General features: G+C 36.1%; 2 protein-coding genes across 2 annotated transcripts in view; one reads left to right on the top strand and one right to left on the bottom strand.

Moving 5' to 3' along the window:
- LOC150083835 (protein obstructor-E-like) overlaps positions 1-4,190 on the top strand; it is a 30,721-nt gene extending 26,531 nt beyond the window's left edge. The window contains exon 5 of the mRNA XM_090375805.1: positions 3,753-4,190. Within this exon, the coding sequence (XP_090231931.1) occupies positions 3,753-3,837 (85 nt within the window). The 3' untranslated portion in view covers positions 3,838-4,190. The remainder of the gene's footprint in view (positions 1-3,752) is intronic.
- A 350-nt stretch (positions 4,191-4,540) lies between these two features.
- Positions 4,541-24,270, bottom strand: part of Mcad (Medium-chain acyl-CoA dehydrogenase) — a 109,455-nt gene continuing 89,725 nt past the window's right edge. Inside the window, exons 11-14 of the mRNA XM_090374896.1 lie at positions 20,728-20,823; positions 16,294-16,470; positions 12,554-12,625; positions 4,541-4,769 (exon numbers count right to left, since the gene is read on the bottom strand). Of these exons, the coding sequence (XP_090231022.1) occupies positions 4,692-4,769; positions 12,554-12,625; positions 16,294-16,470; positions 20,728-20,823 (423 nt within the window). The 3' untranslated portion in view covers positions 4,541-4,691. The remainder of the gene's footprint in view (positions 4,770-12,553; positions 12,626-16,293; positions 16,471-20,727; positions 20,824-24,270) is intronic.

The following is a 24,270-nucleotide window of genomic DNA, read 5'->3' as shown; positions in this document are numbered from 1 at the left end:
TCGAGGTATTGACAAGATCAATTTCTGAAGGTAATCAACTGATAGTTTGTGGTTCCAAACACGAATTATGGTCTCCTGAAGTTCACAAAGGGTCTTTGGTTTCTTTCTGGCAACTGCAGATTTCACACGATGCTAACAGTTCTCTATAGGATTCAGGTCCAACCGGGCTGTTTCCTGGCCAGCTAACAGTTGTAATGGACAGTTCTTCCAAACATTTTTTCACCTGTAACACATTACTGTCGAACCTCTAATGAAAAAATGAAGCTAAAGTAACTACAGAAGTGCCTTACACTTTTCGCCCGATGACAAGGGGCAGAATCGTCCTGAAAGATGCAGTTACTTGGCAAGTCGAAATGGTCTCTTAATGGTTGGCAGCAATTTGACTTCCAATATTGCCAGTTATTCATTGGCATTTATGGAACCTTTTATAAACTGCAGGTGATATGAAATGTACCCCCATATCATTTTTTTGGCTGGTAGGGAATTTCACTGTAGACATCATACAGTCTGGATGATGTCTATGGCAAATTGTTTGTCTCCCATTAGAGCCATGCAGGTTGAATTTCTTCTCATCCAAAAAAATAACTGACTTCCACTGCTCGGGGGATGGGTCCATTTGACACACTCCTTACACCAAATTAACTGGGCCTTTTCATTTTTTTGTGAGGCAGGCGACTTCTTAGGATGACAAGTCCATTTTTGAAGAGGTGTCTTCTGACTGTTACGGCACTTGCTACCACTCCTGTACGTTCTTCCCACTCTTTTCAGCTCAGACAAAGCTGCTTTAGTTTTTAAGGCTTAAGCGATTCAAAATGCAGTCCTGTTTTGGCGTAGAGACTCATTTGCAGTATTTGGTTCCATTTTTTCTATCAGCAGAACCAGTATTCTTGAGTTTGGAAAGAAATCTACTCGCTGTTGCAGTACCAATTACAAGACACTCTATAAGCAATGACAGGAAGAACATCCTTCCTCGTGTAAAGCAACTCTTTCTTTGTGGCGTCAACTGCACGTAACTCACCATCCTGACACAAGCAAGGAATGGCTGCAACTCTTGCAGAATGTGCTTATATAGCTGAAAGTAACAGCTGATGCAATATTACACATCACCTGCACATGTCAATCTTTTCTGATGCAATCTGTAAGAAATATTGCCATATAGTTACATCATTTGGACGGCAATTACAATTTTAAGGGATGATGTGCTTTCTTTGAACACTAGTGTGTATATATATATTTTTTTTTTTTACACATAAAATAAGAGATGGAAAGAAATGAGTGTTAAAGGGTGAGAAAGAGAAAAAGAGGAGCAGAGATTAGAGATAGACAAAGAAGAAAAGATAGGGGGGGGGGGGGGGGAACTTATATTAGCCAGGAAGGAATGTTGCTGTACAACTTGCAACCCAGGCATTTATCAGGTGTCAACTGCTGGAACTGAAAGAAATATCAGCAATGTTGTCTATTTCTGATGTAAAATTGATGCCAATAAGGGTAAAAGCAAGTTAAGTATAAAAATAAAAATTTTAGGTTAAAATTGATAAAGAATAGAAACCAAACTAACCTTATGTCAAAATCATTCATAGCGATGAATGTAGGATTAAATTGCACTAGCCAACACGATTTTTACCTCCAAGAATTTAAATGCTGCTTTTAAACAATTTTTATGTGTAGATTTCAAAAATCGCCATGACAGTTTCAAATCACATCACAGTTATTAAATATAGAGGGTTATTTTACCAAAATATGCCAATTTTGCATAATCTAGCCAGTAATGTGTGACACACTGATTTATTTTAACAGATATAAGGTAATTCTATTAATTTTAGCAATTGATTCTGGCCTCGGTTTTCTTGTGATAAACATAATCAGATTTCTACCTATGGTTCTTGGGTTCAAATCCCGATCCAACAATTTACAATTTGAAGAGAGCACACTTAGCATTTTTGGCGAGGCTTTTTGTAGGCTGTGCCATGGTTTTCCAAGTATTAACTGATTGTGACATTTTCTCAGGGTTGTGAATCTATCGTCCAAACATAAACAACTCCTCAAGAGTATGGGCTGTTAACATTAAACATCTTTTGATGTAGACGTGATAGACTTATTATGGCGACTTTCAAAATCAGCACGATTATTTCCTCCAGAATTTTCTCCATTGTGGAGGTATGACAAAATATATTTTTTGTTGGCTAGTACTATTTATGGAGACAAACATCTGACTGAATTATTTTAAAATATAAAGCATAAACTACGTTTACAAATAAATGCATTACAGAACAAGCTTATAAACAATGTTATCTTTTACAAGTTTGACTTTGTAAACTTACTTTTTGCTTCTATTTTATAATTCAGTCCAATGTTTGTCTCTGTAAATAATTTAGTCCTACATTTGTTGCCATTAATCTATTTATTGTTTGCACATAAGGTTAGTTCTTTTCTATAAAAAATTATCTCCCTTCTATTGGCTATTATTTTGGTTTCCATTTGGTTAAATTCTATCAATTTTAATCTACAATTTATTTTTATACTTATATTTTTATCCATAGAATTAAAACATAAAAATATATTTTTTTTTACATTTTACTGAATATAAATATTACATTAGTATAAAAACAACACAGAAAAATTAACTAAATAAGAACTTGTAAACAAACTGTAAAATTTTATTCCTCAAATGGAATTCCACATGAGTAGTTAGTTGCAGAGCACAGGTTGAGAAACACAAAATTATTGGGGGGGAAAAACTTTTAATGGAAAATAAAGCAAAAGTTGCACTGTGAGATTAATAAACAAAATTATTTGGAAAAATATTACTGTATGGATGATATTCTGAAATTTGAATGTTAGTAATTTACACTTGGGAAATAGCAACCAAAAAATAAATTGTATATATATTTGGTGGGACGGGATTGAATTAAAAACAATAGAGGAAGAAAGATCTGGGAATTACAATACAGGCAGATACAAAGTTTTCTGAGCAGTATAAACAAGTGGCCAGGAAAAGCACATTGTTTCCTATTGAGGAATTATCAAATAATATCCTGTAAAGACAGGGCAGTTATAATCTCACTGTACAAAGCAATTGTATGGCCATATTTGGAATACTATGTCCAAGTATGGAGACTTCATCTGAAAAAAAAAAAAAAGTACGTTTGAGTTTCTTGAAAGGGTCTAAAAGAAGGGTAACACATGGTGAGATCGGCAAAAGGGCAACCATACGAGGAAAGAATTCAATTATGTGAACTACAGAGTTTGGCAACCAGGCACCTTAGAGGGGAACCCGACAGGTTTATAAGGCTTTGAGAGAGAGAGAGAGAGAGTTAGTAAAATGAATGAATGCAGAATTTTTACTGTTATAAACAATTCTAGAACTAGGAGCAATTAATTCAAATTACAGCAAAGAGGTTTAGACTAGATTGTAGGAAGTTTTCTTTTAGCCAGAGTTTTTGATTACTGGAACAAGTTACCTTCACAGGTAGCTGAGGCTAACAGTTTGAAGAAATTTAAAGGTGAACTGGATAGTTACCTATTTAAAAGGGAAGAGCATAATTTGTTTTCTCTTATCTATTTTTTTTTTTTTTTTGGATGGTGCAGCAAAAGCCTGTGACTTCCTTGCACTATATGGATAATACTAATATTAATTTGCAACTACGTTCAATATAAATTTTTTTTAATATGTTGAGTAATATTCCATTTATCAATAAGCAAAAATGGATCCATTTGAGCAGTTAGAAAATACTTTTTTTCTTTATATACAGCGAATCTCAGCTTCCTTCTAGTATCCCATCTCCAGCAGTAGTGAGAGATCAAGCTATAGATGAAGCAGAAGATGACTCAAGTTAGAGGAAAGATTAACATGGGCAATCAACTTTTCGCAGATATAAAGTGAGAAAACTTAAAAATGACTGTGTTAAAAAGTAAATAAAATTAGGTTCTGTTCTCACAGAAGAAAGAAAAGCTGCTACCAGAGAAACAAAGAGATCCGCAAGAATTTATGAACTTTGTTATTTATGCAGCATATTATGATTGTTAAACAAAATAAACATTTCACGAAACAGAACAAAATTTTAAAGATGTTCCCTAATCTATTATCATAATGTGTTGCATTATCTCATTCATCCATTTATGTATGTATCATGTTTTGTACAAATGTACTATTCACACATTATCTTTTTATTAAATTTTTTAAGAAAACTTTCTTTAGACTGTGTTTCCAACTTCTTCTCACATTCTTTGATGGTAAACGTAAGAATGATAGAAGAACTGCAGTTCTACATTTCAGATTTATTTACTTTTTTTGCTTCTGTAGAAATAAAAAAATAAAATAAAGAGCAGTATAAATGCAGTTTTGGACAGATGGTTTGGCAAACTGAATATGACAAGAGTAACAAGGGGCATATGTACAATCACAAATAAACAAACAATTCAAAGTTGTATTTGTCTCAACAGATGTAAATGATTCATACTTTTAACAGATGTATATAATTTATTATAAAGATATACAAATAGAAGTCATTTCAAAAATACACAATATCTTTTTACATGATAGACCATCTGCACAAATATTTCTGTTTTGGGATATAAACCCTGTATACACATCCTCTGGTGAAACGTTCTCAGCATCTTATTATTGCACAGCTGAGGAAGTGGCAGGTTTAAATAAAGTGCCCACTTTAAACATATGGCACTTTCTTCATTCACATTTCTTGCTTTGCCTTTGATAGATGTTCACGAGCAATAATTACACGCTGGATTTGAGAGGTGCCTTCATAAATCTAAAGATGGATAAAAAACAATCGTTACCAAACAAATTAACTTGCATACCAGAGATAATGCAAAACTAATTATGCAGAAAAAAAAATCTGGATACATTCAAGTTCTTAAACAAACTGGCTGACATTGAAATTAATTTATATAAAGTATAAACAGTAAGAAATCTGACACTTCCACCCTTCCCACCCCTTTCCCCCATGTTTTGATACTATCTAGGAATATACCCCACATTTTTTCCCTTCTCCCCCAGCACCATTTCTCCCATTTATTTTTTTGCCATCCATTTCGGTTTTTCTTTTCTTCAGTCCACTGTCTTCCTCTCCAACATAAGTAATGCACAACAATGGTCCACAGTCCCTTCATTGCTTGGCCAAAGGTGTATATGGGCTCTACTCCGATCAAAGTTTTCATAAATGATAAGGACCACATACAGAAACCAAAACACTAAGATTCTGTGTTGTCACTGATTTTATTTCCAAGTATATTTTTACTGCTTTTGACTTGGTATATTTCAACAATTTTCACTCAATATACACATTATTATTTATATTAATTCAAATATTTTAAACAAATAGTAATAAATTAATTTCAATGTCATTCAACTTGTGCAAAAGAATTTGAATCCACAATTGACTTCCACCTCCAAAGGCTCTTTAACTAAATATCTGAGTATCGTCAGAAATATAATGGTACAAGAACGACCATCAACAAGTGACCCAAGTGTATTAACCCTACAGTAATAGTGTCCCAGTGTGAGAAGACCTTTAAGGTCCACCACTACCATGATTGTTACAAGTTATTTTTCAACAGCCTGGGAATTAACATTAGTTCAGTATGAAATATTTCTTGCATGTTTGTTGCTCTGTTTCCATTTGGCTTGAGATATAATTAGTTTTGATTTGATATTATTACTGTTTATGCAAAATAATAGGGAAACACTAAGTAGATTCAGTAAAGACACTTATTACAACAGATTATGCCTTTTTTGTTTACACTCTGGCACGACCACCAGGTCAATGAAGTTTACAATAAATCATCAATACAAATGTTAATTGAATTTAGCAGTCATGGGCTTGAACTACGGGCCACTCAAAGAGGCCGTGCTACTGCACTCATGCTCCTGACCACTCAGATACAAATAGTCCCAACAACTAAAATTGGCTAAATTTCAGATTTCAATGTTGAAACCCGTCTTTGGACCTGGATTTTTAGTTTATGATAAGTTTATAATTCAACCATGGAAGATCAAACTGTGCAACAGAAGATAGAAAGCTATGCCACTGGAGAAATCTTGTTGTACCATACAAACCTACAACTACCTCTCTCAATAAGATCTCTATGGTGGTACAGCTTGCTATCTTCTGCAGCACAGTTGGGCCTTCCATGGTTGAGTTATTACATGAAATTAGCATTTAGCATTAGTAGAGGCATATGATGCAAGAAAGCAAGCTTATGCAGCATCAGCCAAAAAAAACCACTCCCATTTCACCCCTCCATTCATTCCAAATACCTGTCCAGCTGAGCCTTAAATTTATTTAGGCTATCCACTTCCACAACAAAGGATAGAAGTCTGTTCCACCAATCAACTAGCCGCTGGCTAAAGGCAAACTTCTGCACATATATCCTACATCTGTCTTTCCTCAATTTGAATTTATGCCCTCTCAGTTGATTATTCTGAGCAAGAGGAAGAATCCGATCAACATTGAGCATGCTAAAACCATTCAGGGCTTTATACACCTCAATCAGATCACCTTGTAGGTGCCAGTCTCCAGACACTGTAATTTGCAAAATTGAAGCCTTTCTTCGTAAGACAACCCTTTGTTCCCTTCACTAATCTTGTTGCCCTTCTCTGTACTCATTCCAACAACTCTACATCCTTCTTAAAATGAGGCCTATAGACCTGTATAGGGTACTCGAGGTGTGGCCTGACCATTGCCTAATAAAGGGGATAATCGCCTCCTTATCCCTGCTAGAAAAATTCCTGTATATCATTGACAAGACACTATGAGCTACTCTTGCAGACCGTCTGCACTGCTCAGAAAACTTCATATCTGCCTGCACAATTACCCCCAGGTCCTTTTCGTTCTCTACCACTGTCAGTGTAGTACCACAGAGTGATACGTCACTCTGGGGTTACAGCTTCCCATACGTAGTACTTTACATTTGTCAATGTTAAAACTTCATTTGCCACCTCTCAGATCATCTGCCCAACTTTTCTAGATCCCGTTGCAGCAGCGTACTGTCATTAGTGTCCTTAACAACCCTGCCAACCTTCATAATTGTCTGCAAACTTGGATATTAAGCTTGATATACCAAATTCCAAATAGCAAATGCTTAATGTACGGTACTCACCTTATACAATCTGCAATAGTTATTAGGGCGAAATGATGGCTAGATTTTGGGTTGAATAATTTAAATTAGTAAATTAAAAAATGAGATAAAAAATAAATTTATTTGACGGAATTTAAATTAAGCGCAAAAGAGGCAGAAGTGCACAACTCTGTCCCTGGTTGTCATGAAGGAAAGTAAATTAAAAAACTGAGTAATATAAAACTGATAAGGCCAATAGTCATAACGATGGACTTTCGTTTAGTTAAAAACGTCTTCAGTTGGCAAATTTGAGTAGAGAGTGAGCGCGTGCTGTATTTAAAAGAAATATCTATACTCCCATGATGCTCTTTGAAACACGTGGGAATCTAAAATGTGAGAGATTCCAGACCGGGAAAAAATTGAAGGCGAGTTTTACATTTATGATGTTAAGTTTAGAGTGGTGACAGAACCATTCAATAATGAGAGCCTCATATTGGAGAATTTTGTAGCTGGTTTTTAGTTTAACAATAGTAATGGCGGAATCGACTAGGGGGATGTGGTTGTGGGTGTGTGCATGTATTGTGAGCTCGGTGCTAGATTGTCCTGTTCTAAAACTGTTATAGTGATAGTATGCATGTGTATTAGAGGTTCTTGTGGAACCGAACTTTGTTGTAGTGCTTCCGATATAGCAAGCATTACAGTTTTGTTGGCATCTGATCAGATATATTATGTTTTCATATCACTTATATTATTCAGAGTTTTTTAATTAACTTTCTTTCATGACAACCAGGGACGGAGTTGTGCATTTCTGCCTCCTTGCTCTTATTTTAAATTCTGTCAAATTATTTTTTATCTCGTTTTTTAATTTACTAATTTAAATTATTCAACCCAAAATCTAGCCATCATTTCACCCTTATAACTATTGCAGATTGTATAAAGTGAGTACTGTATATTAAGCATTTGCTATTTGGAATTTAGTCCAACAATCACGGTATTTTAAGAACTCTATAATTTCTCACATTGCTTGATATACCATCATCAATATTATTTATAAATACAGAAAACAACAATGGACCCAACACTGAACCCTGAGGGACTCCACTAATAACATTAGTCCACGAAGAGCAGCATCCATTAATTACCACTCTCTGCTTTCTGCCACTCAACCATCCTTTTATCCATAGCAGCAATTTGCCTCCAATGCCACTCTGCTCCAATTTGTTCAGCAGTCTTCCATGGGCAACAGTATCAAAAGCCTTTCTAAGATTCAAATATATCGTATCAAAGTTATTCCGTGCATCCAATTCCTTTCTGATCACATCATAATATCCAATCAAATTGGTCAGGCAAGACTTTCCCTTAACAAAACCATGCTGTGTCCAAGCTATAATTGAAGTCTTGTCTAGATGATCCTGCAGTGCTTCTTTAACCAGTGCCTCCATTTATTTTCCGGGAACAGAAGTTAAACTAACAGGTCAATAATTACTTGTGTTGCCCTTTGACCCTCCTTTGTGAATTGGGATCACATTTGCACATCTCCAGTCCATGGGTACCTCCCCTGAGTCCAAAGAAGCTCTCATAATTATGGCTAACGGATTGCTTATTTCCTTTGCTGCCTCCTTTAATATAACAGGATAGATCCCATCCTCCCCAGGTGCCTTTCTTGTTATTTATCTTCAACAATTTCTCCTCCACTTTACTCTCAATTATTACAAGATCATCTAGCTCACTGCCAGTGTTTACTTCATCTATGGCATTCCTCTTCCTGAATAACTCCTCATGTGTGAATGTAGATGCAAAATATTGATTTAGTTTGTTAGCTCCCTGAGCAGGATCATCAACAGTTGACCCATCGATATCAAGTGGACCAATCTGATTCATGCCCTTCCTTCTAGAGTTTACATAAGTAAAGAACTCCTTGCTGTTTTTCTTTGCACCCCTTGCCAAAGATTTCTCGTAATCTGCCTTTGCCTGCCTAACCTCCTTTGTAACTTGGTTACAGATCAACTTATATCTATTATAGGCTTTTGTGTCACATGTTAATTTCTATGTATCCCATGCATTTTTCTTCTCTGCCATATGTCTCATTAGTTCATCTGACATCCATTTAGGCCTGAACCTTGAACAATATTTCTTAGTTGGTATGTAAAGCCTAGTAGCTTCCAAGATAAGTTCTTTGAATGCTTCCCATTTTGAGTTTGCTGTTGGTAACATCATCAGTTGGTCCCACTGTATAGAATTTGAATACTGTCTCAGACCATCGTAGTCGCCTTTACGAAAGCAATAACCCTTCCCTTTACCCCTGATGGTAGTTACCTCCTTGAGTAAATCCTACTTCAGCACACTTTGATCACTGCCACCTAGTGGTTCCTGTATCTACAGATTCTTAATGCATGAAGAATCACTACTGATAATCAAATCAAGAGTATTGCTCCCTCTAGTTGCCTTCCGAACATGCAGATTTAGAAAACAATCATCCAATAAATCCACAAAAGCCTTGCTAGTGTGTGAGTGACCAACCCACAAATTCCAGTCAATATCTGGGAAATTAAAATCCCCCATTATAAGACTCTGATTTACTAGCCCACTCTATTTCCCTGTACAGTTTCTTATTATACTCAGAGTCATTAGGCCTATAGCACACTCCTACTCTCAATTTTGATCTCCCAATGCTTATGTCACACCAAACTGACTCGACACTGCACTGTCCAGTGATGTCGACTGGCTTCACTTCCTTGGATTTTATGTGTTTCTTAACTAATAGCATAACCCCTCCTCCCTTCCTATCCTGTCTATCCTTTCTGTAGATGTTGTACTCCCCAAATTCCAGTTCTGCATTACTTATATCTGTGTGACACCACGTCTCTGATATCCCAACAATATCCGCCTTTGATGCTTTGCGCAACACCTCAAATTCATCAAATTTATTCACCAAACTCCTAGCATTGGTGTACACGCAAGTATACATGCACCTGTTATTTTTCTTAGCTACCCTAACACAACCCATGTGTTTAATTGTACCTCAATGACTCCCAGCAGTCTATGAAATATCCTGCATCTTATTTTCCAAGCTGCTGCTCATTCCAATAGAAGCAATGCAAGAATCACTTTCACCTGTGCCAGTGGCTACTGTTAATCTATTAGTCCTTGTATCCCCCCAATCTAGCAGTTTTCCAACCCACCTAACACTGCCTCGATAGCATCAGCAAACATTCTTGCACCTTTCTATTTAAGTGTATCCCATCCCTGTAGAAGCAGTCTCTCCTGTTAACAAGTACAGACCAGGCTGAAAAAAATTCTACCCCTTGAGCCTTGCGCAATCTTTCCAGGGCCGAATTGATCGACAGGGCTCTCATCATATACTCCCTCCTATCGTGTCTGGGCAGAATTGCAGACACTTGTATTCATTCTATTTAGGAAATATCACAAAAGGAGAGAAAGTGATACAAATCGACACATGGAAAATCACTAGTCTTAAGAGCCAGTAATAAGAACAAGGAGTTTTATTCATATGTAAATATGAAGAGGAAAAGAGTGAACCAGAACTTTGTTCAATGGAAATGGCACAACTATAGACTGGGGGATATTGTGCCAGTGAATCCAAGCACTATACAATACATTGAAATTACAGAGGAGAGACAAAACAAACTACTAGGCTTGAAAGCAGATAAGGTGCTAGGTAGTATTTATCTAGCCACACTGAAAGAGATTGCAGAGGCATATACCAAGCCTTTAGAGTTAACCTTGAAGTCACTTTTGGACTCAAGTGTAATCCTCTTGAATTGTAGAGGTGTCATTATCTTGTCAAGGAATAAGGAGAGGAGAATAAGCAGAAGATGGGTTACCAGAGATTGGTCAGTTTAACCTCAGTGGTGAGGAAGGCCATGGAGTTTATGATAAAAGGTGCATCAGAGGATCTTGTTGAGATTATAAAGTAAAAACAACAAGACCATAGGGGAACCTCATGTAAGAAAAATTATTAAATTACATATTTGACTTTAACAAAGCATTTTATACAGCTCCAAGCAGGCATCCAAGTAGAAAGTTCCATTATACAACAAGTAAATGGTCAGCCTGCATATCACATCTAAAGATAGAAACCGAGTTTCATGAAGGTTTCAAAGACACACGGCTTGTCTGGTAGAAACAGTAAGGGGATGTCCATATGAGAAGGGACTATGCAGATGGAAGTTACAGAACTTAGAAACTAGGCAATGCAGGGGAAATCTGACAGAATGTCCTTGAGGTATTGAGGAAAGGTCACAACGAGCAAAACGAACTGTGAAATTTTCACACTGAAATTGAATACAAACCTTATAATTGAACACTTATGTTTAGTCAATGTATTGCTGACTACTGGACCAAACTGCCTTTTTGGGTGATCAAGATTAATTTTTCATTCCACCAAAATTTAAGAGGAAGTCAAATCGTTACTTTCTAGTGATGGAGAGTGTGTGATGTGAGAATTATGATTATTATTATTTTTTTTTATTGGCTCAAATAAAATAAAAATAAACTACAAAACATAAATTTCACTGTTGGCCAGAACCAATTAACAAACCAAAATATAATGCAAATGTGCAATTAAACTCTTAACAACTTGAACAAAAAAGCAAAATGAAATTTAAAAAAAAATAAATCATAGCTCAATTCTGAAACCAAAGGAACTAAAATTAGGAGAACTAAATTAGCAAAATTAAAATGAAACCAGGGACCACCATAAAGAAAAAGTAGCTGTAAAAAAGAATGGGGAGGGCAGAAAAACAAATGGACTAAAAATTATCTTACAGAAAACAAATTAAACATAGGAGACTATAAGCAGTTTGGTTAAATAATTAACAAATTAATGTATGAATTTGCTGATAACTGCAACAAGTTTATTCATGAGTTTTTTTTTTTTTTTTAAGGTAAAAAAGATTAACTTCCTTGCATCTGTTGGCTTTTATTGATACTAAATATTTTAAATACAAAAAGAAAAAACAAAATAAATACATATAGCTACTTAACTATTATGGTAATTTTCATTAGCCATAAATAGCAATTAATAGCACACACTGCCAGATTTCAGAGATCTATTCAAGTGTCCTTATGAGCTGGAACAGCTTGGGTGGGTAGGTAGGTGGAATAAGTGCCACCCATATTTTGTGGAGGTGAGTGGCCTATCTTGGGAATTAAACTACTCACTTTCTAATTCTGCTGCTTTAAAACGTTTTTTTAATAATTAACTTTAATTAATAAATTCACTTTTTAAATAAAGCAGAATTAGCTGTGATCTCTTTATATATTCAACATCAAGAGGAGCGACAAAGTTTTTAATGGTAATTTGATCTAAAAGCAACAAAAAGCACTCAGTTGATACAATGCCAGAGAAATTTTTTAAGCTAATACTTATGAAGAATAATTTATTAATTATAGTGCCTTTCTGTAAATGGTTAATTCAAGAATTTCAGTTAATTCAGAAAAAAAAAAAAAATACCTGATATATCTTGGCATCTCTCATCAGTTTTTCTACTGGATATTCAGCATTAAAACCTGCACCCCCAAAGATCTGCAAGAGACCTTTCATTAGTATAATTATATTTATAACTATATATTTTCTAAATACCATTTCAGGAAAAAAATTTCAAACCTTACAGATGATTATCATTGCTTACCTTTATAATTGTCCAATTATCACTTTTTCAATTTTTAAAGAAGGGCACAGGGAGGATATATTTTCCCCAAAAGTAACAGTGCAAGAGGAAAGCAATTATAATTTTCTGGTTCATTCACTTTTAATCAAGTGGCATGTATGGATAGGGGGGGGGATATATCTGCTGTCTCAGAAAGGAGATGTGTTACATATTCACTATATTCTGAATATAGTGAATACATTTACCCAAATAACCTTGCAGGGACAGCAGATATATCCCTCATGACAGTTTAAAAATTGGAAAAGTGTATGAAACCACCAAGGTGGAACATTTTTTGAGATTTCGGGCTTGATATTTCAAACTTCTACTATATCAGAGCAGTAATTTTGCACTTTACCAAAGCCAATTGGTAAAATGTAGGATTTGCCTTTCACTTTGGTAAATGTTCCTTTTATTTTGGACTTTTACTGCTCTGATAGGGTAAATCTTGGAATTTAATAGTTCACATTTACAGAAATCAAAATATCACATTGCATCTCACTTATTTTTCAGACTTACTGCTTTTTAGAGTAAGTTGATAATCACAATCATTTGCAAATTCTTTCATTATCTGACTGAAGTACTGTATCTGAACACAGCAAATGTCATCAAGGCAATTTTACAAGGATAGCAGATATATTCTCTTTGTGCCCTTGTTTAAAAAATTGATAAAAGTAAATTATCATTACCTTTAAAGCACTGTCCAGTTATCACTTTCTAATTTTTAAAGGGCACAAGGAGAATATACTCCCTATCCCTGAAAAATTGTTGTGATAGTTCGAAAAGGGAAGAATGATAATTTCTGTTTCATTCATTTTATCAATTTTTAAACAAGATCGTGGGGGAGGATTAACTTTGCATGGTTAACTGTGTTACACTCTGACTAAATCGCTAATATAGTGAGGGCTTCTTTGATAGCCTCTGATTTTTCAGTGAAAGGAACTATTTTCCCTCCATGATAGATTTTTAAAAATAGGAAAAATGAATTTTTTTTTATTTCGATAAATTTAACAAAAACCGGCAAATCCTAGGATTTATATTGTATTTACTACTATTCACTATCAGAGGAGTAAAAGTCCAAATTTTAGGCTTTTATCAAAGTGAAACTAGTATATCAAATCCTAGAATTTACCCGACTTCAAGGCTTTTACAGAAATATAGGGTTGTTAAAATTAAAGTATCCCTATGTAGGGGGCTCTACCAGAAGTCACATGGGGTGAGGTCTGGTGATCGGGGTGGCCAAGATGTCTGGAAACAAAGGCTGATGACCTGTTCATCTGTTAAATGTTGTCAGCAATCTTTGGACACAACGGTGGATGTGGAGTGGCACACCACTTTGCATGAATATGGTATCCTGAAGGCACTCACGTTGTTGCAGCTCTGGTATTGCGAAATTTGCCAACATTTCATAATATCGCTGTCCAGTGACGGAAGAGGTGCAGGGTCCAGTTGGTGTTACCTGTTCAAAAAAATATTTTGGCCCAGTCATGAATGTGGCCATAAATCCACGCCATGCTGTCACTTTTGAAGAATGCAATGGGAACTCTTAGATAACTCAAGGGTTTTCTGTTGTCCAAATGTGAGAGTTGTGCGTATTCACTTGTCCAATGAAGCAGAAGTGGGCTTCATCACTCCAAAGGATGTTCCATGGCCAAGTGATATCCACCGTCATTCGCATCAGAAACTGAAGTGCGTATGTGAAACGAATATCTGCATCACCATGCTTTAGCTGCTGTAGCATGTGCATCTTGTAAGGATAGTACCGCAACACCTGACGCATTACTAGCCTTACATTGGAATAAGGTATGTCCACTTCACGAGAAACAGCTGGCACACTTGCGGTACCACATGGAGATTGACTTTCTACAGAAACAAAAATTTACCTACTTATAGGTAGGTTGGAAAGTGGGAATGTGCCTATTAGCATTAGCAAAGGCATATGATGCAAGAAAGCTTATATAGCATCAGCCTTAAAAAAAAAAACAAAACCCTTATTCTTTATTTCACTCATCCACTCATTCCAAAATGTTTGTCAAGTTCTGCCTTGAATCTATTTAAGCTATCAACCTCTAAGATATTATCCAGCATGACTGTCCATCTATGTTGTAATAACTTAAAATATGGATGAACACTTGAAGGTAACAGGCATATATTTGGCCAATTCATGCTGCTATTCTAGGGCCTTGAAGTGCTTGATCCCCCCATTCCCATTTCACATTATGGCTATGTTGCACTTAAATGGTGTACACCTGTGTTTGGACACCTGTGTTGGGGCACAGGTGCACTGCATCAAACCCCCCCCTCCTTTATATATACAGTCTCTCCTCGACAATCTGGACTTACAACGACGGACATAAAAATTTAAAACATTTTACACTGCTGTGATGCTACCATATGACTTGCCCAATGGTATTAAAAGGAGTGCTCACACAAATAGCCCAAAAGCATCAATTTCGAGTTGAATGCATTTAAAACAAACAAAAAAAAAAACATCCTTTTGCTTTGATGCCCATCAAAAGACTAAGACAAAATACAAATTCCAAGTGTATTAGTTCTTATATAGGAGACTTCCAGCAACTTATTTTTTATGAATATAATATAAATATAAAATATATTCCATTTTATATTTATATTTTATAACTTCTATGTACTACTTTGTATATAAGCTTGCTTTCTTGCATCATTTTCCACTACTACTACTACTAAGGCCATGGTTCCAGTCAAAATTATTAGAAACTGCATGTAAAACAAGGAACAGCTTAGAAGGTATGGACTGCAGAGTTTGGCAACCTGATATCTAAGGAGAAGTCTGATTGAGGTATATAACACATTGAAGGGAATAGTAAAATGAACGAAGAAGGTTTCTCTTTGACGGGTGAGACATGAACCCGGAACACGAATATAAAATCTCAAGGAATAACAAAAAAATTGGATCTCCTGAAGTTTATCTATGGACAGCAGATTGTTAAACATTGGAATAAGTTGCCTCCCAACATGATGGAGGCAGTGAGTCTAAGGGAATATTATGAACATGCTGTTTTATATGAACTTTTATTATTATTATATTTTATTTATTTATTTTTGGCTGATGTAGAAAAGTTCACTTCCTTGCTTCATTCAGCCTTACTAATACTAAGGGAATGCCTATCTAGAGAATTACAAATAGCAAGGGATCTCCTAAAGCATCAGACAAAGCCCCTCCACCCCAATCATTTTGTGCAACTCTAATTTTTTTTAATAAATTTCCCATGATAATTTATGCTGGCTTGTGTTCTTTACTATGACATTGCTACTCCTATATAATAAACAAAATGCCCTTCTCACAACATTTTGAATAATTACGCTGTAAAAATGTTACTTTTCATTTAAACACTGCTTATAAGAAATACACTGAAAACAATTTTGCATTTATGAAAATACCGTTGCATCTTCCCAATTTAATAAAGATCAATCAACTATGAATCAACAGTTTCTGGACATTTCTTGTACACAGCCTATTATTACCACATCATATGATTTTAAGTAATAAGTAATTATCACTTACTTGTACAGCATCAGTAGCACATTTATTGGCAACATCAGATGCCAAAGCTTTGGCTATAGAGGCATAGTAAGTGTTCCTTCTTCCCTGATCAATTTCCCAAGCAGCCCGCATCCATGATAAACGAGATGATTCAACACCTATTGCCATATCTGCCAACATAAACTGCACAGCTTGGTGCTGTGTAGGAAAACAATGAATATTCAATAAATGCACTTATTTTTGAATAAATTTTAGAAATCCAAACTTCATACTAGATATGCCCAAAACAGGCATTATTAGAGTTAATCACGGTATCAGATGAATCCACTAGAACCTACAGATTGGATCTACAGTTAGGAGACTTGTACATTCTAGAGCATTAACTTTCAAACCTTAATCATATTGTGTGTTGAAAATTAAAAGGTATGCCAAAGTAAATATTTAACCTAGTAGTGGTGATAGCACCCCAGCTTAGCAAATAGAACAGCATGGCATTGACCTATGCCAATTTCTCTTTTAGTTAGTGAACTTTTTTTTTTCTGATTTTAGTTGGACAATACTAATATTTCACCTTTTCTTAATGGACTGTAATACTAATTTTACAACTTCATTTTTATTAAAAAATTAAATCTAAAAAAAAATTAAGTTTTGTTTTTACACCTTTTAACAAAAACATTCGAGATACAATAAAATATAACATGAATCTATCAGTCTCTTCCATTTTACAGCTTAAAAGTCTGATAATTATGAGAGCTTCCTTGGACTCAGAGGAGTATCACCAATTCACAAAGAGGGTTCAAAAGGTGACACAGGTAACTATAGACCTATTAGTTTAACTTGTGTTCCGAGGAAAATAATGGAATCACTGGTTAAAGAAGCATTGCAGGATCATCTAGACAAGACTGCAGTAATAGTTAAGACACAGGATGGGTTTGTTAAAGGGAGGTCTTGTCTGACCAATTTGACTGGATACTATGATGTGGTCACAAAGGAACTGAATGGAACAAATGGAACTGAAAGGAACAAAAATAATTTTGATATCATATACTTGGATTTCAGAAAAACTTTTAAGGACAAGTTGCTACAATGGATAAAGGGATGGTTGAGTGGGAGATGACAGAGAGTGGTAATCAATGGACACTGTTCTTCGTGGACTAATGTTATTAGTGGAGTTCCCCAGGGTTCTGGGTTGGCCCAATTGTTGTTTTGTATACTTATCAATGAAACTGATAAAAGTATATCAGGTTTAATGTCCAAGTTTGCAGATGATACAACGGTTGGCAGGGTGGGTTGTTAATGAGAGTAAAGACAGTACAGTACTCTAACTGGGTCTAGATAAGTTGGGCAAATGGGCTGAAAAGTGGCAACTGAAGTTTAACATTGACAAATGCAAAGTACTGCACATGGGTAGCAACAACCGAAGAGAAACGTACCAACTGTGTGGTACTACTCTCAGGGAAGTGGAAAATGAAAAGGACCTGGGGGTAATTGTGCAGTCAAATATGAAGTTCACAGAGCAATGCAGAGGGGTTGCCAGGGCAGGTCATGGAGTCTTGTCAATGATATATAGGAATTTTGCTAGCAGACAAGGTGATTATTCCGTTATACAAGACAATGGTCCAGCCACACCTAGAGTACTGTGTACAGGTCTGGAGGCCTCATTTTAGGAAGGATGTAGAGTTGCTAGAACGAGTACAAAGAAGGGCAATAAGATTGGTGAGGGGAACAAAGAGGTGCTCTTATCAAGAAAGGCAAATTGCAGTGCTTGGAAGTAGGCACCCACAAGGTGATCTGATTGAGGTGGGTAAAGCCTTGAATGGGTTGAGCAAGGTGAATGCTGATAGTGAACTCTGGCAGTGAGCTAAATGATTTTGCAATACTTGAGGGCTAAGTGGGGGAGAAATTGTTGAAGGTAAACATAAAGGCATCAAAGACACCTGGGGTGGATGGGATCTATCCAGTAATAAAGAAAGGAGGCAGCAAAGGAAGTAAGCAAACTCTTAGCCATAATTATGAGAGCTCCCTTGAATTCAGGGGAGGTACCCATGGACCATGGACTGTAAATATGCAAATGTGACCTCAAATTCACAAAGGAGGTTCAAAGGGCAACACAAGTAATTACAGACCTTTTAATTTACCATAGTCTGCATTTCTTATCGCACACAAATGCGATAAGAAATGCAGACTATGGTAAATCTGCCGTAGCTGAACATTTCTGGGAGAAGCAACATCAAATCTCCCCAGACGAAGCTGTCATCACCGATCGGGCGCATAGATTTTGGGACCGCAAGTGGCTCGAGAGCTTACGAATTAGTTCTATTGAGAATAATATAAATAGAGATAAGGGCACACGCATTCATCCCCTCTTTGAGGCGGTAATCCTTGGAGGGGATGAACGTTTTTGCCTGAAACGCTCCCGAGCCACTTCCGGTTCCGACGGGAACAGTATACGTTTACGTGAGACGCGCCGTGAACCTGCTGGTATTTAATCATGCACCGCAGAATAGAAGTACACTGTTGAGAAAGAAGGCAGAAGCCTTTGAAAGCTTCAGTCAGTATTTTCGCGCTTTTAACCTAGTATATTTTATTGTATTTTAAATTCGGTATTTGTATATTTACTGTATATCACAGTTGTCTTTTTTTAAAATGACTATCATCAGTAATATGGTGTTTTGTTTGTAAATAAATTTATTTTAAATATTAAAAATTTTAAGAATTTGGTTTTCCGTCTTTCGTTTTTACTTCAATGGTTGGTGAGAAACACTAAAAAAATCATAGTTTAACTTCTGTTCCAAGGAAATTAATGGAGGTACTGGTTAAAGAAACACTGCAGGATCATCTGGACAAGACTTCAGTTATAGCTTGGACACAGCATGGGTTTGTTAAGGGGAAGTCTTGTCTGACCAATTTGATTGGATACTATAATGTGGTCACAAAGCAACTGGATGCAAAGAATAATTTTTATATCATATATTTAGATCTTTGTAAGGCTTTTGATACTGTTGCACATGGAAGACTGCTGCACAAATTGGAGCAGTGTGGAATTGGAGGCAATTGCTGCTATATAAAAAGATGGTTGAGTGTGAGAAGACAGTGGTAATCAATGGATACTGCTCTTCGTGGACTAATGTTATTAGTGGAGTCTCCCAGGGTTCAGTGTTGGGTCCATTGTTGTTTTCTGCATTTATTAATGATATTGATGATGGTATATCAGGCTTAATGTCTAAGTTTGCAGATGATATGAAGGTTGGCAGGGTTCTTAATGACACTAATGACAGTATACTACTGCAACAGGATCTAGAAAAGTTCAGCAGATGGGCTGAGAGTAGGCAACTGAAATTTAACATTGACAAATGTAGAGAACTGCATATGGGAAACAGTAACCCCAAAGTAATGTATCAACTGTGTGGTACTACACTGACAGTGATAGAGAATGAAAAGGACCTGAGAGTAATTGTACAGTCAGATATAAAGTTCTCTGAGCAGTGTTGATGGTCTGCAAGAATAGCTCATGGTGTCTTGTCAATGATATACAGGAATTTTTCTAGCAGGGAAAAGGAGGTGATTATCCTCTTGTATAAGGCAATGGTCAGGCCACAACTTCAGTATTGTATAGAGGTCTGCAGGCCTCATTTTAGGAAGGATGTAGAGCTGCAGGAACGAGTACAGAGAAGGGCAACAAGATTAACGAATGGAACAAAGGGTTGCTCTTAAGAAGAAAGGGTTAAGATTTGCAAATTACAATGTCTGGCGACTAAGCACCTGCGAGGTGATCTGATTGAGGTGTATAAGGATCCCATCAGCATTGAGCATGCTCAATTCTGATGGGATTCTTCCTCTTGTTCAGAATAATCGCCTGAGTGGACATAAATTCAAATTGAGCAAAGACAGTTGTAGAAAAGATGTGCAGAAATTTGCCTTTAGCCACAGGGTAGTAGATTGTTGGAACAAACTTCCATCTGTCGTTGTTGATAGCTTAAATAGATTCAAGGCAGAACTAGACAAACATTTGGAGCAAATGGATGGGTGAAATGAAGGTTTTTTTTTTTTTTGGTTGATGCTGTATAAGCTTGCTTTCTTGTATCATGTTCACACTTTTGGAGTTTGGTTAAAATTTAGACATGACAGATGGTTTCTGAGCAACCACAGTTTAGTTGGCATAATACAAATTCACATACAAAATATTGGCAACAATTGACTTATCCAAGAAACACAAGTTAAAAACTGCTACTGTTGGGAAGCTCTGTATTGTTGATGGATTTAAATCAACAAATCAGCTGACTGAAGCCGGTATTTCTTAATGTTTGTTGTTCTGAAACAAACATGCTGTATGCCAAGCTATCTAATAACAGACTGTTTAGATGGTCAAGCTAGCTTCTGGTTTCAACCATGCAATCCTCTTGCAAATATGCAACATAACATCTCTTGAGAAAAAAAAAAAAAAAAAATTCTTACCTCAGCTAAGTGTTTGTTAAATGTTTTTCGTTCAAAACAATATTTAGTTGCTTCATCAAGAGCTCTTTGTGCTAAGCCAACTGCCGCTGCCGCAACCTGCAAGTTAAAAAAAAAATAAATAAAAATATACACACATATAATCTTTTAGACACCACAATTTTGCCAAAATTAAAATGCAGTTGCAAGAACATTTTATTATCCCCCCCAATACACAAAGCTTTCAATAATTATGCTTTTATCTGTAAAGCTTTTTATGCTAACACCCTGCATTAGTCCAGTGGAGTACTGGAATATCCCAGCAGAGAAAATTCACATATCTTACGGAATACTTCAAAATTCCTCCACTCATTAATGAAAAGATTAAAATTTTCTGAATCTTATGTTTATTCATTTTTGTTTAAAAAAGTGGTCAATTTAAACAAAAATAAAATTTTGATTTTAATACTTATTAAGTAAATCTGTAAAGGAGTATACAAGAAGAACCTAAATCTGTCCAATAAAAGTAGAAATCTAAGAAAAATAATGGGATCATTACAAAACCCTGAAAGAGAAGCTTGTTTCTGGTAAACAAGCACATTACTCTGATTCGCCACTTGATAATGTATTCTTATAGTCAATGCAACTGACAAGCATCTTGCTATGGTCAACTACACATGTTTATCACAACTGTTACACAGCTTTCACCTTACAATCACATAACCTTTGCCCCTGTATTGAACTGCCAGTGGCTAGGTGTTGATGACAGCTCCTTGCAATATTCTCTAATTTCTGCTGAGTTCATTTCTCAGATGAATGTTCTGCATTTCCTCTTCAGAATGTCCTCTGAGTTTCACACCTACCTACCTTCTTGATGAACAAGGGGTGCTTTAGCTTGTTCTGACTTGTGACAGTATAGAATGAATGAATTTACTGTTGAGACATTCAGGAGAGTTTAGAAAAAAATCACAGGCTAACTGTTTCATTTTTGTCTCATATCCCCCTGCCATCTAATCAATGATATAAATACCTCCGTTTGATTGTACAGGGTGATAATATCAGGTTCTTCTTATCACCAGAATCTGGGTCAATACTGTCATCATGGTGCACAATGCTGAGGGGAACAACATTCTTATTTTTCTTACCAGCTTGATGTATATGAGACTAATGTCACATTATCCTTAAAGCCAAACATACTGTGACACCAAGCTTTGTTCTTTACCACTAGGAATTCCTTAGGAATCCCAGGTTTGTTTTTCGAAGTGTGTCCACAGCAGTCAAATTATGGTTATCAAACAGCCTTAGGAGTAGTAGATAACTGGTATACCAATTGTCAAACTTGACATTTTTGCCTGATATTGAGATCTCTGAGATAAGCCTTGTGACCACACCAACAGACAAATTGCCTATATTAAATGAGACCATCAGGCTGTTTTCCTGTATATACTTTTATATAAGATTTTGCATCAGCCATTGCCTGTATCTTTATTCCATACTTGGGTAGTTTGTTAGGTATATATACTCTGAAGGGACACTTGCCCCTTAAGGATGCAAGCATCTCAATTTTCACATATTCTGATGGGGAACAGTTCCTCAAGACAGTTTTTAACAAACAACCTAAAAAGGCCTTGAATTGGGGCAAGCTTATCCAACTTCTTGCAGTGGCAGGTACCAGATAAAAGTAGTAGACCAAGAAATGCTTTCATTTCTACAATGCCTGTGTCTGTTGCCCTGCTCTCCCCAGCATAATTAAAGGGATGGTTGAGTGGGAGAAGACAGAGTGGTAATCAATGGACACTGCTCTTCGTGGACTAATATTATTAGTGGAGTCCCTCAGGGTTCAGTGTTGGGTCCATTGTTGTTTTCTGTATTTATAAATGATATTGATGATGGTATATCAGGCTTAATGTCCACGTTTGCAGATGATATGAAGGTTGGCAGGGTTGTTAATGACACTAATGACAGTACACTGCTGCAACAGGATCTAGAAAAGTTGAGCAGATAGGTTGAGAGGTGGCAAATGAAGTTTAACACTGACAAATGTAAAGTACTACATATGGGAAGCAGTAATCCCAGAGTAATGTATCAACTCTGTGGTACTACACTGACAGTGGTAGAGAACGAAAAGGACCTGGGGGTAATTGTGCAGGCAGATATGAAGTTTTCTGAGTAGTGCAGACGGTCTGCAAGAGTAGCTCATGGTGTCTTGTTAATGATATACAGGAATTTTTCTAGCAGTGATAAGGAGGTGATTATCCCCTTGTATAAGGCAATGGTCAGGCCACACCTTGAGTACTATATACAGGTCTGGAGGCCTCATTTTAAGAAGGATGAAGAGCTGTTGGAACGAGTACAGAGAAGGGCAACAAAATTAGTGAAGGGAACAAAGGGTTGCTCTTACGAAGAAAGGCTTAAGTTTTGCAAATTACAGTTTCTGGAGACTAGGCACCTGCGAGGTGATCTGATTGAGGTGCATAAAGTATATAATCTGTTGTTGTAGAAGTTGATAGCTTAAATAGATTCAAGGCAGAACTTGACAAACATTTGGAGTGAGTGGATGGGTGAAATAAGGGTTTTTTTTTTTTTTTTAAGCTGATGCTATATAAGCTTGCTTTCTTGCATCATGTGCCTTTGCTAATAATTTTTCTAAAATTAGCTAAAAATTTGCTAATAATTCTTCCTAATTTCACCTATCAACAGATTAGTCTTCTCAACCAATAAATCTACTATTTCAGGAGAAATGAAGTCTCCAGAAGTCAATTATTAACTGTGCATTTAACACTAGTCGTCTTGGTACTCCTCTTTCCCAGATGACATTATGAAAATGGGTACGAACTGTCACATTTGATACTTTTTTTATCTCACCATGTTTTCTTGTCTTTTCCTAGCCACCCATCTCATCTAGGCTGTTAACTGAAGGGAGCAATTTGTCACGCTTTACAAGAACTGGCTGATGTGAGAAAATTTCCCTTCATAAGTATAAAACACCAATGGAATTAAGTAAGTGTAAAAAGCTGACAAAAAATATGTAAGCTCAGTAGCAGAGATTTTTGAGAAGTTTTCTTGGTATGAAGATTGTTCAGAATTCTGTGAAGCATGTTTTGTGATGTAAGAGAATCTGTTTCACTTTTTATATTTTCACCACTTCAAACCTCTCATAAGTAAAGTGATGGTATCACACCAGGTGAGGAGAGTCATCCACCATCTCGTATTGCCTGATCATACATGGGTACCACACCTTGCCTCGTACAGAAACTCCCTGACTTGCATAATACTCGACTTACAGAAATTTGACTTGACGTAAATTTTTGCCAACCAGAGCAAACTTAAAAAAAATATCGTAGAAACATGTTTTGCATCCCGTAAGAATAAAAGGGAGGTATCGTGAAAATATCGTAATGTGAACCCAATAACACATTGTGTTTTTTTTTTTTTTTTTTTAATTCATTCCAAGTCCTTGGAAGTTGAAAATTTCACTATATTACTATTTATCTCTCTAAAAGGTCATATTTATAATGGAAATTGCACTACCCTTTCATCATTATTGTATGTCCCATTATAAGAATC

This window comes from Mastigoproctus giganteus, chromosome 6 (assembly GCF_048544385.1).
Source record: "Mastigoproctus giganteus isolate SK-2022 chromosome 6, ASM4854438v1, whole genome shotgun sequence".
In the NCBI taxonomy this organism is placed as follows: domain Eukaryota; kingdom Metazoa; phylum Arthropoda; class Arachnida; order Uropygi; family Thelyphonidae; genus Mastigoproctus; species Mastigoproctus giganteus.
This window is presented reverse-complemented; position numbering and strand designations above follow the sequence as displayed.